At 36.8% G+C, this 18,590-nt stretch overlaps 1 protein-coding gene across 1 annotated transcript in view; it reads left to right on the forward strand.

The window, feature by feature from the left end:
- WDR72 (WD repeat domain 72) overlaps positions 1–18,590 on the forward strand; it is a 115,865-nt gene that overhangs the window by 16,193 nt on the left and 81,082 nt on the right. The window contains exons 11-12 of the mRNA XM_085303706.1: positions 208–428; positions 1,813–2,008. Coding sequence (XP_085159832.1) covers positions 208–428; positions 1,813–2,008 — 417 coding nt within the window. The remainder of the gene's footprint in view (positions 1–207; positions 429–1,812; positions 2,009–18,590) is intronic.

The raw sequence follows: 18,590 nt of genomic DNA on the forward strand, positions 1-18,590 counted from the left end.
AAAAAGCACCTCAGTAGACAAAGGTCAACCATTTTTGAAACAAATGCATCCCAAATTCTCTGATCTCATGTAAGGGATGTCTTGCTGTAAAACTCGATGAAAATGCTTAGATGTATTTCATCTTTTGAATTTCCTGACTTTTTAGCAAATATACTGTAAAATCTGAAACCTCTATTTTTAAATAATTTATTTAACACCTTATTTCAGATAATCTACCTCACAAAGTTCTGAATGGTCATAGTAGCAGAGTCACTTGTTTACTTTATCCACATGATAAATTGGCAAGGTTTGATCCAAGCTGGTTGTTATCAGGAGGCCAGGATTCTGTTGTGATCTGCTGGGATATATTTACTGGAGAAATTTTACACCGGTTTACTCTGCAGTCTGGTCCAGTGACAGAGCTGTTGCATCCTCCGGAAAACTACAGGGTAAGTAAAAGCATAATAAATGATGTCTAAATACATGCATATATGTTTGTATATGTATAAATAGGTACATATGTATACATATTTTTACGTGTATATACATAACAAATTATCTGGCAATAGTGTTACTCTGCAGCACCTTATCTTTGTTTTCAATTCAGTAATCATTTAATTGTGACTTATTTGAACATTATGATTTCAGAGGGTTGATTTCTTAACTTGCTGTGATTTCAGTGATTCAGAAAAATGATYCTAAAACAGTGCCATATTTAGTCTTTTATGACATTAAAGTGGTGAATGGAATATTATCAAGGTATGTTAGTTCTAACTTGCTTCTGAATTTAAAAAGTTATAATTAGTAAAGCTAGGGATTTAAATGTGATAAGAGAAGACTTGGACCAACAGTATTTATGTAGTTCTAAATATTTATACTTGGTTCTGATTCCTGACTCGTTTGTGGTCCTTTTGTATATGCTTATGTTTTATATAATATTTAAAGAGCTTTAGAATAATTCAATTTGATTTTCTTTAATTGAATTCTGAAGTAAAAATTCAGAGTTCAGTACAGTAAGTCTTTTTCTTATGTGAAAAGTCCCTTAACAAATTCTGGTGCCATTGCATTCCATTGGGCTGGGTTCTCACCAGTTTCCTCTTAAAAAGCCTACAAGGACACATTCAATGCTTATGGTTGACTTACAGTTCATTTAAGTGGAAATACTAAGTAGTCTAAAAAGTCTTTTGCTGCTGTTTTGCTTTGGCATGATTAAGTAGCACAAGTTTTAATGCTTATAAGGCTTGCTTTAGCCCCTTTTCTGTAACCTAAATAGGATTTAATGTGTTTGAACTATGTTCCAGTTTTCTGCAGGGCTGARTTCCTCTGTGTGTCACCAAAAACTACTTCTAGAAAGAGAAGGCTTTGCAGGATCAGATCCAAACATTGTAAAATTAAGTTGTAACATACCCAGTTTTTCACTAGAAGTAGAAGTTGGCTTTTGTGTCATAAGACCTGATGCACAATTTCATATCAAATAGTATATTGGTTTAAATAAATTAACTTTCTACTACTTCCTCTTCTGGGACAAATGTTACTTACATTTGATTGTATAATTAGTGTTTTAATAGCTAATATTTGATTGTGGATGAATGACATATTTTTGCATTYGAAAAAGCAGAGAAAAATGTATCTTTCATTGTATGGAGATTGCATTTATAGCTAACCTTTTAAAAACAGTTTGGAGACGTAGGCTGAAATAGAACAACATTTTCCAAAATAAGTATGTTTTGGGAAAAAAATTTATCTGACTACATTTTCAAGGCTCATTGCAATGTGTTTGAATGTGAATGTGGTTGCAATACAGATACTAAAGCTTTTAATCTGTTTTTGCAGTTAAAAGATCACAGCATTGTGTGCTGTGTGTGCAGAGATCACTCAGTAGCAGTTCTACATCTTCAGGAGAGAGTGTGTCTCTTACATGCCAGAAAGCAACGGTTTCCTGTGAAGATGGTAAAATTTGACCCTGTTGAGAATCTATTAATTGTTGGATGTGAAGATGATTCAGTTTATATTTGGGAAATTGAAACAGGTAATACCATGTAGGGCTTTTTGTTCACTTTCCTTAAGTCTTGTTTCGGTCTGTGCTGGGTTATATAAATGCATTTTACAGAGGGCCAAAGCAGAAATACTCACGCATTGAATGTACTTTAAACTTAAATAAGCAAGAAGTAAAAAAATCTGTGTAATTCAAGGTATGTCATTAATAAAATACAATAGCTTCAGTCAGTTCCTGACAAAAAGATGATTAGCTGACATTGCAGTGAAATGAGTGGAATATTTCTGGAAGCTATGAATAAAAACACAACTTACATCCTTTAATTATTAACAAGAAAAACTTACTGTGCTAACAATCTCAATCTTCTTTAGCACAATCACAATCTCAGCAATGTTTTGAGTTAGTTGATAATCAGTAATAATGGAAAACAGTTAATTGCAAAGCTTGCAAATGTGTAGTCAGGAAAACTAAAGCAGAGTATTTCAGCTTAAATTGTAGACTTGCGGGTGGTTTGATAGTGTAATGCTGATTCATGGGGATAGTATTTAAACTTTGATGGATAGAACTATTAGAAGTTATAATGGTACCAGATGTTGCAAGACAGTGTTTCYCTTAAGTCCAGAGCCATATGTCTTGGAGAAAAGTGCATACTGAGTCTATGACCATTTAAACCCATGCAATATTAATATTTCATGAAAACAGTCTTACTAAATGTCCTGTGCAAAACTGAAATTATAGAATCATAGAATCAGTAAGGTTGGAAGGGACCTCTGGAGATCATTTACTCCAATCTCCCTGCTCAGTAGGGTCGCCTGGAACATGGTAGACAAGGTTGCATCCAGGCGGACCTTGAAGATCTCCAGAGAAGGAGACTCCACAACCTCTCTGGGCAGCCTGTGCCAGTGCTCCGTCACTCTCACAGTGAAGAAATTTCCCCTCACGTTCAGGCGGAACTTCCTGTGCTTCARTTTCTGCCCATTGCCYCTTGTCCTGTCRCAYGGRACAACTGAAAAGAGCTTGTCCCTGTCCCCTTGACACCCTCCCTTCAGGTACTTGTAGACATTGATCAGATCCCYCCTCAGYCTTCTCTTCCCCAGGCTGAAGAGGCCCAGCTCTCGCAGCCTGTGCTCRTAGGGCAGATGCTCCAGCCCTCTGATCATCTTTGTAGCCCTACGCTGGATTCTCTCCAGCAGCTCCATATGTCTCTCTTGTACTGGGGAGCCCAGAACTGGACACAGCGCTCGAGATGAGGCCTCCCCAGGGCTGAGTAGAGGGGCAGGATCACCTTCCTTGACGTGCTGGCAASAGTCTTCCTAACGCACCCCAGGAGACCATTGGCCTTCCTGGCCACAAGGACACATTGCTGGCTCATGGTCAACTTGTTGTCCACCAGCACTCCCAGGTCCTTCTCTGCAGAGCTGCTCTCYAGCAGGTCAGCCCCGAGCTTGTACTGGTGCCTAGGGTTATTTTTCTCTAGGTGCAGGACCCTGTACTTGCCSTTGYTGAACCTCATGAGGTTCCTCTCAGCACAGCTGTCCAGCCTGTTGAGCTCTCTGAGGGCTGTGTTGCCACCTCCTCTCAGCTTGGTATCATCAGCAAACTTGCTGAGGAGGCACTCTGTCCCCTCATCCAGGTCATTGATGAAAAAGTTGAACAGGATGGGACCCAGTCCTGAGCCCTGGGGGACGCCACTAGCCACAGGCCTCCAGCTAGACTCCATGCCACTGATGACAACCCTCTGAGCTCTGCCTTTCAGCCAGTTCTCAATCCACCTCACTGTCCACTTGTCTAACCCACACTTCCTGAGCTTATCTAGGAGGATGTTATGGGAGACAGTGTTAAAAGCCTTGCTGAAGTCAAGGTACAGAACGTCCACTGCTCTCTCCTCATCTACCCAGCCAGTAGAAGGCTATCAGGTTGGTTAAGCACGATTTCCCCTTGGTGAATCCATACTGGCTACTCCTGATCACCTTCTTTTCCTCCATATGCCTGGAAATGACATTCAGAATGAGCTGTTCCATCACCTTTCCAGGGAYGGAGGTGAGGCTGACCGGCTTATAGTTGCCTGAGTCCTCCTTCTTGCCCTTTGCGAAGACTGGAGTGACATTGACGTTCTTCCAGTCCTCAGGCACCTCTCCAGTTCTTCAAATCATARTGCTTTACAAACTCTTAACAGATTGCTCAATCAGTGTCTATGCTGAGTTTATTTCAGACAAAAGAGAAATTCCCTGTTTTGAAATACAGAATACCAGTATTTAATGAAGGACTTGGCAAAAGGGTACTGCATAAATTACAAGCTTATATTGTTAGTATGCTATTTAATATCACTAAATAAATGCCAATGCTTATGGCACTACTTTTTCCAATACACTAAATCACATCTGTAACTTAAGTTTTGGACTAAAAGTTGAATAACTGTAGTCAGTTAAAACTCTTTAACTAGTGAGCTTTTCATGACTATCCAAAAATATGAAGTTCTCATATCCTTGCATTTTATTTTGATTTTTTTAAAAAATTCTTTTTTCAAAAATGTCAGTAAGGAATTAACAGAAGATCTGGCCTTAGACAGTGAATTGTATATAATGCTGTACTTTACTGTTCTGCTGTGTGACTGTAAGACATGAAATTTTTGCCCAAAATTTTAACTTTAATTGCACTGTGGAGAGAAGGAAATACAAGGTCAAACTTATAGTTTACAGAATGCTTTTAGGATATTCCAAACTTGTTACCCTACCTCTGTTTTATGCATAATCTAAAAACCTGTTTCGTGGTAAATATGTAAGAGTCCTCTTACGTTGTCTRCTGTGTGTGTAGATGTATGATAAAGGTCTTTAAAATACTTTTTTTTGTAGTCAGCTTTGCATCCTAGGGCATTGGTTCTGCCCTTCTGCTTGACCAGTCTTCTTGAGGCTTTATAGAACAGTTTTATCTCAGAATCCTTCTTATCTTGTCATTCCTTTAATCTTCTTTCATTCTACTGGTCTGTCAGCAGATCTACAGTATCGTAAATTGTGTTACTTCCCTCTTTTTTCTTCCCTGTAAACAAATAAGTTCCTTCCTGCTCCTAGAGATACTACTGGATCTCATTATTACCTCCTGTAAAGACAGCATGCATTTTATCTGTGCAAATAGTATTTCTGTTAATAAGAAACTATAAACTACTTTTGTACCTATACTTCAGTGTAAAGTAAATAAAGCGGCAAAAATTAAGTTGATTCTTCATGTTGACCAATTGCTTGTATTGTAGCTTTTACTAGTAGTGAAGTGCTAAATGTTAACAGGAGCCTAGTGCAATATCTTCCATTTATAAGTAAAGGAAATAGAGCAGGCATCTAACAGTTTGGCAATCATTAATAAATGCAAACTTTTTGTGGAATTTATGTGTTGGAGATGCTACCTGCCTCCAGCTGCTCTGTATGCTTTCTTGTTCTTTTAAGACACTGAAAGGAGTGAGAATTTTTTTGGGGGGAGGGGACTGTAATATAGAATGTTTGTTTTGCTTATTTCACAGCTGCAAAGGATGCATCTCAAACATGTAACTGTAAGTAGATTGTTTCTGAAGTATATGGTGATTTGAGACTGACAAATCTTGTTAAAGGGCATTGTACTTAAATGTTTATTAACATTTCCTGTAGAATCATGTTGTAACCAAAGAATTGTTTTCTGCATTTGAAACACTTGAACTGAGAAAATCAATTGGAGTGGTTGAGGTTGGTAGGGACCTCTGGAGATCATCTAGTCCCATCTTGCTGCCCAAGCAGGGTCACCTAGTGAAGGCCACCCAGGATTATGTCCAGACAGCCTTTGAATATCTCCAGGGATGGAGACTTCATAACCTCTCTGGGCAACCTGTTCCACTGCTCCATTACCCTCAAAGAAAAAGAAGTTTTTCCTCATATTCGGATGGAACTTCCTGATTTTCAGTTTGTGCCCATTGCCTCTTGTCCTGTCACTGGGCACCACGGAAGAGAGTCTGGTCCCATCCTCTTTACACTCTCCTTTCAGATATTTACACACACTGATAAGGTCCCTCCTTCAGTCTTTTCTACTCCATGCTGAACAGACCCAGTTCTCACAGCCTTTCCTCACAGGAGAGATGCTCCAGTCCCATAATTATCTTTATAGCCTTTTGCTAGCCTTGCTGCAGTAGCTCTATGTCTCTCTTGTACTGAGGAGCACAGAACTGGACCTAGCATTCCAGGTGTGGCCTCACCAGGGCTCAGTAGAGCAGCAGGATCACCTCCCTTGACCTGTTGGCAACAGTCTTCCTAATGCAGCCCAGGATAGCATTGGCTTTCTTGGCCACAAGGGCACATTGCTGGCTCATGGTCAACTTGTCCACCAGCACTCCCAGGTCTTTCTCTGCAGAACTGCTTGCTGGCAGGTCAGCCCCCAGCCTGTACTGGTGCATGGAGTTATTCCTCCCTAAGTGCAGGACCCTGCACTTGCCCTTGTTGAACCTCATGTGGTTCCTCTCTGCCCATCTCTCCAGCCTGTTGAGCTCTCTGAGGGCTGTGTTGCCTTTCAGGTGTGTCAGTTGAGGTGCACCTCTTAGCTTGGTATCATCAGCAAACTTGCTGATGAAGCACTGTCCCCTCATCCAGGTCATTGATGAAAAAGTTGAACAGGATGGGACCCAGTACTGAGCCCTGGGGACTCTGCTAGCTACAGGCCTCCACCTAGACTTAGCACCACTAATCATAATCCTCTGCCACAGGGTGGCTAAATCTTAACGGACCTRTTGACAAGAAATTAGATTTCAGGGAAGCTCAGACACCGTGGCATGTTGATAAAACAATTTCATTTAAAAAAGAAAAAAAAACCTTTGAGTCAGAACAGTTATGTTAAGGATGTGATAGAGTATAATATAATCTATCATAGTACAAAAAGTTAAGTTGAAGTTATTGACAAAACTTATTTGTACAGATATAAAGGAATCTTGCAGAAGTAGACATTCATATAAAGCCTTATCTTARTAGAGCTTGTTTTTCACTGAAATGCCAACAGTAGTATAGCAGAATGTAGAACAGAATTGTTCCTACCTGTTCTATTGCATCACATGCACTGAGAAGGAAGTTTATTTCAGTTATTTCACATTTTTAAATAAATTGTTAGTATTTTTTTAAAGATTTTGTAAGGAAAGTCTGTATTTGAAAATTCCGAAGACTTGATTTGTCATTACAATATTCCATGTTTAAGAAAAAATAGTGCAAGTTTGCTCCCAGATACTTACCTTTTCAGCCTTTAGTAATTTTATTACTACTTTATGGAACACCTATTAAGGAGAAAGTGTTGACAGATCACAGAAACTACCAAGTTGTTGGGCAAAGTAATTAAACACTGAATAATTTACTCTTGTCAAACTTGAGTTAAAACTCTGGGCTGTTGATTTAAAGGACTGCCTCTGAGTAGAGCTGAGTGAAGAGAATGGCAGTTCTGTGTGTGTTGGCAGAGAAGGGCAGCTCATTGCACTGTTTGAAAGATACCTTACCAGGATTAAATGATACTTGGGGCATCGGGGCTTTGAAGTCACTCTCAACAGTGAGGATACTTTCACCTTCAGTGTGTGGAGCAATGAGATGATTCTTCAGTAGATAACAATCATTTGTATCCTGAGTTCACGGAAAGTAGATACCGTGGAGTGAATCTAACGTTGCTGCTGTGTGTGCTTAGCAACAAGGAAAATGACTTCAAATCTTAAAAGTCCGGCAGAGATGCCTAGCTAAAATGCAGATTGCTGCACTCAGTGATACAAGCCCTAATCTTTTCCCTTGCCATATAATGACCAAGACATCTCAAAGAAGTTAAGAGGATTGGCAAGGAGACAGAATCACACTTTACACGGATCAAGCTTTATTCTAGTGTAGCTAGATAACATCATGGAAAAGTGTAGTGAATTTTTTGTAAGCCAGGAAGATTGAATAGCATAGTATTGTAATGGTACCACAGAGTCAAAAATTGGTGTACTTTCAGCTGTCTTTTACCAAAAAAAGAAAAAAACCTATTCCAAGACATGGGAATAAAATGAATGCTGATGTGCGTGTATAATTACAGATTTAAAATGGCTGCAGATGTTGAAGTATTTTTCTGATAGTGTCAACAAGCAGGAATGAGAGCAATAATCTCCAGCTTTAAAGAGTAGCTGGAACATGAGGGCTGCAGTTATTTGCTGTATTAGCAATGGACAATTTAATTTTTTCTTTCTTGTTCATATTCTGCACTGGTAGTTGAAAGATGCCGAGTAGGGAGAAYGCCTGGGAAATCCTACTAGATAGATATAATTTACATTAAATTAACTACACTGTACTGTAGCAGAACATGAGAGGTCGTGGCATTGATCCTTGAAATTGGCCTGACCTAGATCAAGAGCTATGTGGATATGAGTGCGAGGCAGACAGCAATGTCCAAACTCTCTCTCAGATATATGGGAAAGATATATACGGCATCGCAGTCTTGAGGTCTCTGCAGAAACAAAGGAGTGTTTCATTATGGGTTGTGTTTGAGTGAGCAGACTTGCATTAGTAGCCCATGCCTGCAGTTACAGGTCCTTGACAGGATAAAGTCTGGTGTGACATGTGTTCTTGATTTTCATTATGGTAATGCGTGTAAGAAAGCTGCATCTGTTTCTATAGTCAAAAACATACATTTTTTTTTTCTGGCTGTACATGGTGTCATGACTTCATTAACTCTTTAAGTGAAATTCACTGGAAGACCTGATTTTGTCAGATTTTTGCATTACAGTTTGCGTTTTTAAGAAGTTTGAACAGTTTTATTGTGCTAGAGTTAATGGACAACTGGGAAARTAGTCTGTTTATGTTTCAGGATATGGATTAAGGAACTTCTGTGATATCTCAATATTTATACTAGTGTAGAGTCAGCACTGTAGAATCTGACAGATGACTTGACAAAAGTTTAGGGATATCTGGATTCTGACTCTTTCAGTTGTACCTATTTAGCTCCAGAATCATCCTTTTCCCTGGTAATTAAGAGGATGACCCTGCAAACAAGTGAAAGATTGCTGTGCCTAATAGTTTATCTTCCAGTTTCTTGTGACAAAGTTGATCCTTTTTTTCAAAGGATGTTCTGAAGTTTGTGAAGTATTTAAGATGCGTTGTAGCTAGCTTTTATGATAGGTTTTTTTTTATATTTGACAGAATAACATTARAGCAAATATAAGTAGGATGGAAGAAAAATTGTTATACAGATGAAAAATCTAAGTCAGTATTTCTCTGTGTACAACTTATTGTAGCTTGTTTTCATTAGATTGCCAAAGATTTGTCATCTTACGTGATAAGTGGGATGTTACTGATGAATATGAGTGCTTTTATTCCAAATGATTAGGCATTTTTAATATTGCTATTACTGTACTTAGTAAAATTTATTGAACACCAAGAGGATAGTTGACTTCAAGTGGAATTCACCTTATCTAAATTAAGACATCTACCCCTGAACCTAATTATCTAGGCTGTTTTTATAGTGAGCAGAAGGAAGCAGAAATAGGCAAAAGTGCTTATTTTTTCCGTATTGACTTCATTGGAGTCTTAAACAAGCAATAAGGAGGTAATTGCTGCTAGTACAGGTTCAGAATAAGATTAATTGAATCCTATCCTTTTAGTTTTTCAATTTACAGAACAAAGTAAAATGATTTTATACTAAACTAAATGCTACTGTTAGATATATGTATGGGTAGTGATATGCAAAACAGTAAAGAAGCTATGAACTAGTATCTATACAATTTAATACATTTTATCTAGACTGTAATATAGGAGCGTGGCTACTTCCCATTACAGCAGAATCTTTTCTATGACAATATAATACACTTGGAACATAGCCTGTGTATGGGGTATGTTCCAAATCTCTGTACTGGAAGACAAATACGAAAATCAATAACAAATTTTATTCTAATTTAAGTGCAGATAATCTTTTCAAATATTGTCACCACTTAAAATACTCCTCAGTAAGGAAATTAGTTCAGTTATCTATATTGCTTTTTTTGTATTCTTGGTAGTTGGCATCTTTATTTTTTTCTTAATGGTAAATATCAGTATGAGAAGGACTGCAATAATAAGTGATTTGTGTTTGTTTTTCCTGATGTTACAACATACAGCAACATGTCTACAGAGCAATCATTCTAGCTAATACATATTGAGAGTAGGAGAAGAACAGGGACAGACATTAAAGCAGTGTTTCTTGCTGCCATTTATTAAAGGTAGATAACAAGCATAGTTTAATCAAACTTTTTATTCCAATAGTAATATTCAAAGTTAATTTTATTTTAGCTATACTTTTTTTGTTTATCCAGGAAATGTAATTTTGGGGGACTTCCTTCCATAGTGAAATTAATCCTAATGCAGCATGAACAATAACAGTAATTCAAGTATAGGTACAGCACACTTGCATTCGTAGTTTTTGTGTAGATAGAACCCAGTGTGATCAGAAATTTGTCCAAAATACGAAACCACAGCCTTGGACTGCTTTCAGAGCTGGCTGTTCTGGATGCTTTCACATGTTGTTGAAATAGTATCACTGTAATTTTTTTACTACTTAATTATTTTATACAAGTGCTTTGGTGTTTTGTGATGTCTGTAAACTTTGTGTCATTTCATAAGGATTTGGCCTAATTTTGCTTTTTATGTATGAGACCAGATTTCTTAATTTTGCAAGAGCACTGAATAATCTGAAGGATCACCTAATCCTTCAGGACCAAGAAACTCAATTTACCTGGTGACTGAAAATAATAAATGCATTTTAAAAATAAATTTTAGTTAAATTATTCATTGTTTTCTAACTTAAAAAAAATCCCACCTTGTACTAACAATCTCTATAGGAGCTGTGGAGATTGTAGCAATTTTGGTATACTGTCCATTTCTGTTGATAGCACTGATTTTACTGTATCTACTTGAAATTTGCATTGCTGGAAAACATATTTCATGAGATACTTAAGTATAAATTTTGTAATAAGTTTTTTTATTAAGTACCTGATCTTGTTTTTTCTTCTCTTGAGTATCCTCACCTGAATTGTTTATGGGTCCTTACCTCTTTCTTATTGATGCTTAGTACCATTTAATTACATGCAAGGCAATTAAGTTAATCAAAATAACAAAAGAAATAACCATTATTTTCCATATAAAGTTGAGTTATAGAAGAAAAAAAATCTTACATTAGTTATGTGACTACACATAAGACAAGTTTTTAAAGTGAAGCTTTGAAAAGCTCTGAGACCAGTTGTGTAAACTTAATTCATGCTACTTCTGCTTTTGCCTTATGTTTTTCATGCATCTCTACTCTTGCAGGTAATTAGTAAATAAATGTCTATTAAATATTTTGGACACTATTCAGTATGTTCTTTCTTTGTACCATGTTATTCAAATCCTGTTTTGAATATCAAACTTTTTCATATTTTTTTTCATTTAGGTTATCACAGTAATAATATTTCTACAATGTCACTGTCGGGTGCATTATGATTGTTTCTGCTTCTAACTTCTGCATCTAAGCAAGAGGAATACTACAAATGACAAATTCCTCCATTATGTCCTCTGGGACCATTCTTAGTACACTCCAGATGTTATGTAATTTGAAAACTAAATTTTTAATGTATAACGCACCAGAGACTTGGATAAAACAGTTCTAGTTACCTTAATTCAGAGAGATTCTGTGCTTTTGTTTCCTGACTTTGCAGCCATAGCATTATGTTGATGTAAAATTTTCTACCTGTGTGTAATTGGCTATTTTTGTAGAGCAAAGTGAACGAACAGATTATCACTTCTTTTCATGGTAGTGAGACTCTGTCATCATATAGCCTAGACTCTGTATAGAACTGTGTTGCATGAACAAACTGAGGTGACGCTGCTGGTGCGTTAGTCCTGCTCCAGTTAAAACTGCCATTGTGGTGGGAAAGGCATCAGCACTGACAGTGTACTTCATGAAAGTGCTAGGTTCAATTTTGAGTCATGCTTCAAATTAYGAAGATTTTATGAATGTCTTATGGCTCTTAACAGAGTTTGAACAGTTTTTGCTGAGAAGTTAAAAATACAACATATGCTACTTGTCAAATATGGACAACTTTAGTGCAAGTATTGACTTATTTTTTTTAGAGATTTTTTAATTTGGCAGCACCAACATGTGCAGTGCTCTCCTTTAGTTAAATCCATCTGTATGATCATTTTTCATCACAAAACTAAAAAAAAAAAAAAAAAAAAAAAAAAAAAMAAAAATGCTCTGCAGTTTTAATGCTGTATTCATTAGTTCAAACTGTTGTGTAAGAGCGCTTCTATTTTAGAAGCATCCTTGCTGTGGGAAAAATGAAATTACACATAGTGATATTATAGATCAAACTTTTGATCATATTGGCAAGCAAACATACTGGAACATTTTCAAGCATTGTAAGGTAATTGTTAGGTGGTTATATGTGCACCAATATATTTATAATTTGTACCAACAAAAAATGTTTCCTAAGCCTATGGTAAATTCTAAAATGGCATCAAATGTAGTTGCAAAATTTGTGTGTATAACTAGGGAGTTTACTGATATCTCCAAACATTAAAACATCAAAGTTGAAGCAATAAACTTGCATCATAATTTGGTGGTTGAACTTCAGTAAAAATAAATGTATTGTGATTGTCTTGCTAGTACCCTATGATGATATTCTAGTGTAATTAGAAATGTATTTGGTCTTGCATCCCATTTGGAAGAAGGAAAATGTTCTGTATCATCTTACTGAAATCCATTTTTTTTTTTTAATGGTGTAGGTGATGCAGTGCTAAGGGAAGTCACCAGGAAGTGACTGATCTAGTCTTTATGGCTAGAGTAAAACGCTACAAACACAGGTCTCAAACTGCAGTCTGTTGAAAAAGTTTGTTTTGGTTCATAGGGTTCTTAGAGCGATAATTTTACTTTCTAGTGGCTAGTAATTTGTGAAAGCAGTACATTCAGGAAAATGGGAAGGAAACTATTGACAAGTAAACCTTGCAATCATTTTTTAAGGATTTTTTTTTTTAGGTAGGTACTACTTAAAATAGTGTCATTAACCTTGATATTCTGCAACATAATAAAAGTGGTGATACAGCATTTCTTTTAGATACCCTAATTTAGTATGACAGCTTTTCTGTTTTGGAGAGAAATTATTAATTAAACTACACTCTAGATCCCATCCAATGATTTTGAGGAAATGGCTTGCTTTTCCAGTTTTATTAAACCTTCAGAACAGTATCAGTCAACTTGGTCATTAATTTAATATACATTTATGCCTAGGTAATTGTAGAAGTAACCATAATTGCTCCCCTGTGACTCTTTAGTCTTTGCAAAATTTGATTTAGTCTTTCAGTGTCTTTCATTTTCCCTTTTTCTTCTCTTTTTCTCTCTTCAGGTTATTGGTCAGATTTAGACTTGAGTGAGTATGGCCAAGCTGATAAATCCTGTTATTGCTTTTTGTATGCTGGATGCTGTGGTGTAGCTATGGTCAAGAGTCTAGTGATCTGTTCTCCCCCCCCACACACACACACACACAATACAGTCTGTATAGCCTAAGGATCTGGGCTGATGCAAAACTGTTCTAGAGTTGTTGCTCTTTCTGTAATTCTTATGAGCCATGCCATATAAATACAGGAAAATACTCTTTTTACATGCTGCCATACTACATGCTTGGGAGCAAAAGGGTCTATTAATATTAAGTTTGTTAGAGTCTATTTGTTTGCTTTCCCCTAGCTAGCAAACYTTGCCTACAGGGTCCCATGCCCCTTATCAGAAACCCACATCATTTCTGTGTTTGCAGAAGCAAGATGCAGTAACTGTGAAATGGTTTTGTTAGGAAGGGGGCATCAGGTCGATCTCTATGCAGTTCATGTGAGCAAGGCAATGAACTTCATCTCTGCTGATGATAAACCATAAATCTTCAGAAGTACCAAGTGGCCAAATTCTGTGATAGATGTTACTTGATAAAAATGCCTATGCTGTAGTTGTAGTCAACTCTTGTTAGACTTTTCAATAATACAAGTTCAATAAACTTGTGATCAGATTGCTATAATTTATTTTAATAAAAATAGCAAAGTGGTAGGAGGGTTTCAGAGAAGCCAGATTTTCAGTGAAATAAAGTATATGACAGATTGCTTGATTAATTTTTGTTTTTCTTTCCAAGATAGTCTAAAGTTTGAGTAAAATTTCTATCCTGTTTCAGTCTAACCTATGCTTCAGAAAATGTGTACTAAGTCTTTTATCGTTCTGCTATCATTCAGTCATTGGCTTGTATATACATTCGGAGACCACACAAACGTTCACRCCCACATAATACCTTTGCTTTCTTCATTTTAGAATTACACAAAGTAATATTGGTAAGTGCATCTTTTAAACAAGAGATTTGTTCTGAATCAGGTACGTGTCTATGAATGCACTCAAGATATGGCTGAAATATAAGCTTGTTCATACAAAAAAAATCACACTTTGGTTTATTTCATGCTTTTTCTGATAATAGCCCAAATCTATTTCATTTGATCTTTCTAAGAGTGATCTTTCTAAAAAAGTTACTGTACATAATTTCATTGTTTACATAAAACTAAAGAACAGCCCTTACAAAAGTATGGCTCAGATATTAAGTACCCAGTTGCATTACTCCAAGGAGATAAYTGAAGACCRTGAAAGGCTTATCTCCCCTGAAGGGAGCTTTTCATATTTGGAAAAAGGCTCTAGTGATTTAGCTGTTTTGTTCTTAGGTCCTGGTCTGACCTTCAGCATTAATAGTCAGGGCAGACACCACATGGGCTTAGGCCTTCTTGATTTCTCCTTCCCTTCTCTCCCTTTGCATTAAGGTGCCCTTAGAGAAAGGGAGAACCTGCAGGGAGTTGGTTAACCTGTATATGCACTTTTGAACTGAGACAACACCTTGGGCTAGGAGTACTGTAGCTCTAGGGAGATACAATGTGACATGAAACAAGCTTTTTCTRCTTTAGACAATCTTTCTCTAAGAAAGCAGTAGTTCTGTGTGGAAAGTCAAAGCATATTAAAGATAAAACACAATGCAAACAATAAGATACGCACATGACAACATGCATTGAATGATGCAGTGTGATTGAAAGTTGTAATCTTATTGCAGTTTCTCTGAACATTTTATACTATTGCCTGAATCCATTTCTAAAAGAGAACTTATTTCTTGGATGAAAATGTGAAAAATTGAAAATAAGTCTTAAAGAAGAATACACACACACACACACACACACACACACACACACACTTTGTTATGGAAGCACTTTAATTTATCAGCCTTTTAGTTAAGATTTAATTTTTTTCTAGGGCATCTTCTTTTACACTTGTAAGCATTGGGTCAGTCCAGCTTGCACTAATTCATATTGTTTTCTTTCTATGTAAATTTGAGCCATTGTTCAGTGTGTATACTTAGTGATGTATAATAATAAGAGGTAGAGGAGCTTGAGTCCTTAAGTCTCAGAAGTAAAAAGCAATGCCACTGTTTTCTAAAACTAGGGAAGTTAAGGACCTATGTCTTTATGCAGAGAATAGCCTGATATTTTTGTGTACTTAACATACCAGATGAATGTAAGTGGTATTTAGCTGTGTGTGTCCATGCTTAAGAGGATGCCTGTGTTAAAGGTGATAGCTGATCTTTATTCTTGCTTTATTAATAATAAAGTATGATGATATATAAAAAGAGACAGAGGAATTGAGAACTGTTTGAGCATTGTGTGTGCAGTCAGAAAGAGTTTATTAATCCCATGGAGGGATGTAATTCTGGACATTAATGGATGTGTTTTCTTCCTCTGTGTCTCAAATAGTAAGACAAACTGTCCACATCTCTTCCTGAGTTCGAAACTGGCCACTTCCATTCAGCTCAACTGAGCACGCTTACTGTATTTCAGTAGTTCCTGTTACAGAGTTTTTGTCCTTTAAGACAGCTTAGATGGAGCCAGAGAAAACGGGGAGCTGTAATGGCCTTTCTCTAGGCCTGTAGCAGAAATTGAGCCAAGAACTGGAGAACTGCTCTTTGTGCATGTATATCTAACTGTGTTGTGTATGAGATATTTTAGAAGTCTTCTTTATATTCTTCTTCTTTGCTTTCTTTAAAGTAGGTAGATATTCTGATAKCTTGCTAATGATATTTTGAGAATGTCTTCAGGAGAAGATATCAGTAATGTTTAGTGACTGGGCTCTGCAAAAATCTCCAAATGGAAAAATCACTATGGAGTGTCTGCCAAGTCTTTTGTTCGTGGTTTACTGCTGTGCATGCTTCTGTATATCATGCTGTAATTAGTGTATCTAAATTGTTAACCTGTTACTATCAGTAAAACATCCTGAGGATTTTAGAGTTAAGTGGTTTTTTGTGGGCAGGTTTTGGTTAATCCATCCCATCTGTATTTGTAGGTTGTATTTATATTTGTGTCTTGATGTTGGATGGAACAGTGTATGCTTATTTAATGCAATGTTTGCTCTATCTAGCTTGGGCCATTGGTATTAGTGATAGAAGTAGCAGTTAAGAAAACATTCAGGCCAAATGCTCGACCACTATTTTGAAGCTGTATTGTAGATTTGTAAAATTCAAGCATCTTCTAATGGCGAACATGAAGTTTATTTGACTCTACCTGCATAGAAAAGAAGTGGATGAGAGTCTCTTCAGATGCAACATGTATTTATGGAAAGACAGATTTTGACAGAAAATAAAACTCCAGGAAACTGCTAATATTAAAGATGAGCTTGGGTCTGAAAGATGTTTATTTTGCTTACAAGTAAATTTGAAGAAAAGGATTTGTTCTTAACAAATGCACTTGTTTCAGAATTTTATTTTAAAAATTTTTGTTTGCACAGATCATTCTTAACACTAAGATTCAGCTGAGTTACTAGGTCATAGCAGTGTTGCCATATTGAGGATATCTTTCCAATACTTTAGCTGTGACAGCAAGCAGAAAGCACTGGAACCTGGTGATACAACAGGTCATGTGATGTAAGTGAATACCTTGTCTTGAGACTTGATAATATGCATGACCTGCCTTGGTAAAAATGCATCGTTGAGTGAGAACCCAGAGAACTGCATAGACAGCTCCAACACCAAGAGACCCAATTTGTAGTGCTTGGTCCAGAAGAGGAATAAGATGTCGTAACAATCTCTAGCCAGTCATATGTGGTGGTCCAAAGCTGCCCTGGAGAGTGAAATACTTCAGTCTTGTCTGTTCTTGAGACTTGGTTGCCATGGTCACAGTTTTAGAGAGATAAAGACTTTCTTTTCCTGTATTTTGTATGTGTAGTAGGGGGTCATAGTTGTGGTATTGCTGCTCTGTAGAAAACCCTATCTATTTCCCCTTCATCCATTGTTATTTTATGCTCCCCAATCAGAAGCTTTAGGGCTCACCTGATTTTAAAACACTGCAGTCTTGAGTTGTGTCTCTCTCCTTTCATAATCCCATGTACAGGCTGTGTCCTATTATTATTTTTATTTTAGGAATATATTGTCTCTTTTTAAAAAGATAAGTGTTTCTGGAACAACAATTGCTCCACCCCCCACCATTTATTTTGATTGTGTGGGTCAGAATGTCTGTCAGACATTTTGACTTGCAGTATTATGTTGTATAGAAAACTTAGTTCAATCCCTTAAGTGTGAAGAACTACTTTCTTCATGACTTATATTAGTCTTGTGCCCTAAATATTGCAGGAGGACCTGTGGAGGTATAGGATATGTTTATAGTACGAAAGGCTACACTGCCTACCTAGTCCAAAATAGTACTGAATGAGCAACTGTAGTATTTCCAGTCTACTTACGATGGTTGCAAAGCTAACTATTAATACTCTTACGAAAAGTGCATGAACACATTCTATGGATATATCTAATACAGCTTGTATGATTCTTTCCTTACAAGCTTTCATGAATATAACTATTTTCATGCTTATACTCAAATGCTACTGTGATGGGAACTTCGTAGCTAGTTTTGTTTGAAGTGCTGATAGGCAGCCTGACTGTAGAGTTGTAGTTCTTGAGCAACTTGCTATTCATCCAGTTAATATTCCGTTCTGTAATAGTCCCTGGAACTGGCTGCAGATATAGGTATGGGTATAGGGTAAGAAAATTGCGTGTTAAACAGCTGGGCCTGACCTTCACATTTCAGTGCTATATTTTAGCAGTCTGTGGCATTCCACTGAGTTGAACGGGGATAGAAAGAATCAGTTGCATTACTTCTGCTCAGTGTAAACTCTTGACCACTGGAGTAACAGAGGTAATACTAATGTGGAAAGAGGGGGATGAGTTTCAAAGAAAAAAATTCAGAAAATTCTGTACACACACACATGCAGACAAATATGTTGTATGAGATCCCTCAGTCCCAGTCTAGTATTTTTAGCACCTTGCTACATGCTTTTTTCTGGTAATTGTGAAAGAAGGAAAAATTCGTGTTGGATTACTTGAGGCTACAGTGATTTCAAACTTAAGGGAAAAAGCATTTTACATCATTACATCACACATTTACTTCTTTGTCTGTTTTTTAATAAATATTGGAGATAAAGGGTATGTAGAGGATTTACAATCTCAGCCATGTTTCCTGTGAGTTAAATTCCTGTAGGAGATGTATGGTGTATACCAGGAGTTCATTTAAAATACATTCAAGCTCATTTAGATAGCTTTAGTACT

This window comes from Rhea americana, unplaced genomic scaffold (assembly GCF_003343005.1).
Source record: "Rhea americana isolate MKP2758 unplaced genomic scaffold, rheAme1 scaffold_2, whole genome shotgun sequence".
Taxonomy (NCBI): Eukaryota; Metazoa; Chordata; class Aves; order Rheiformes; family Rheidae; genus Rhea; species Rhea americana.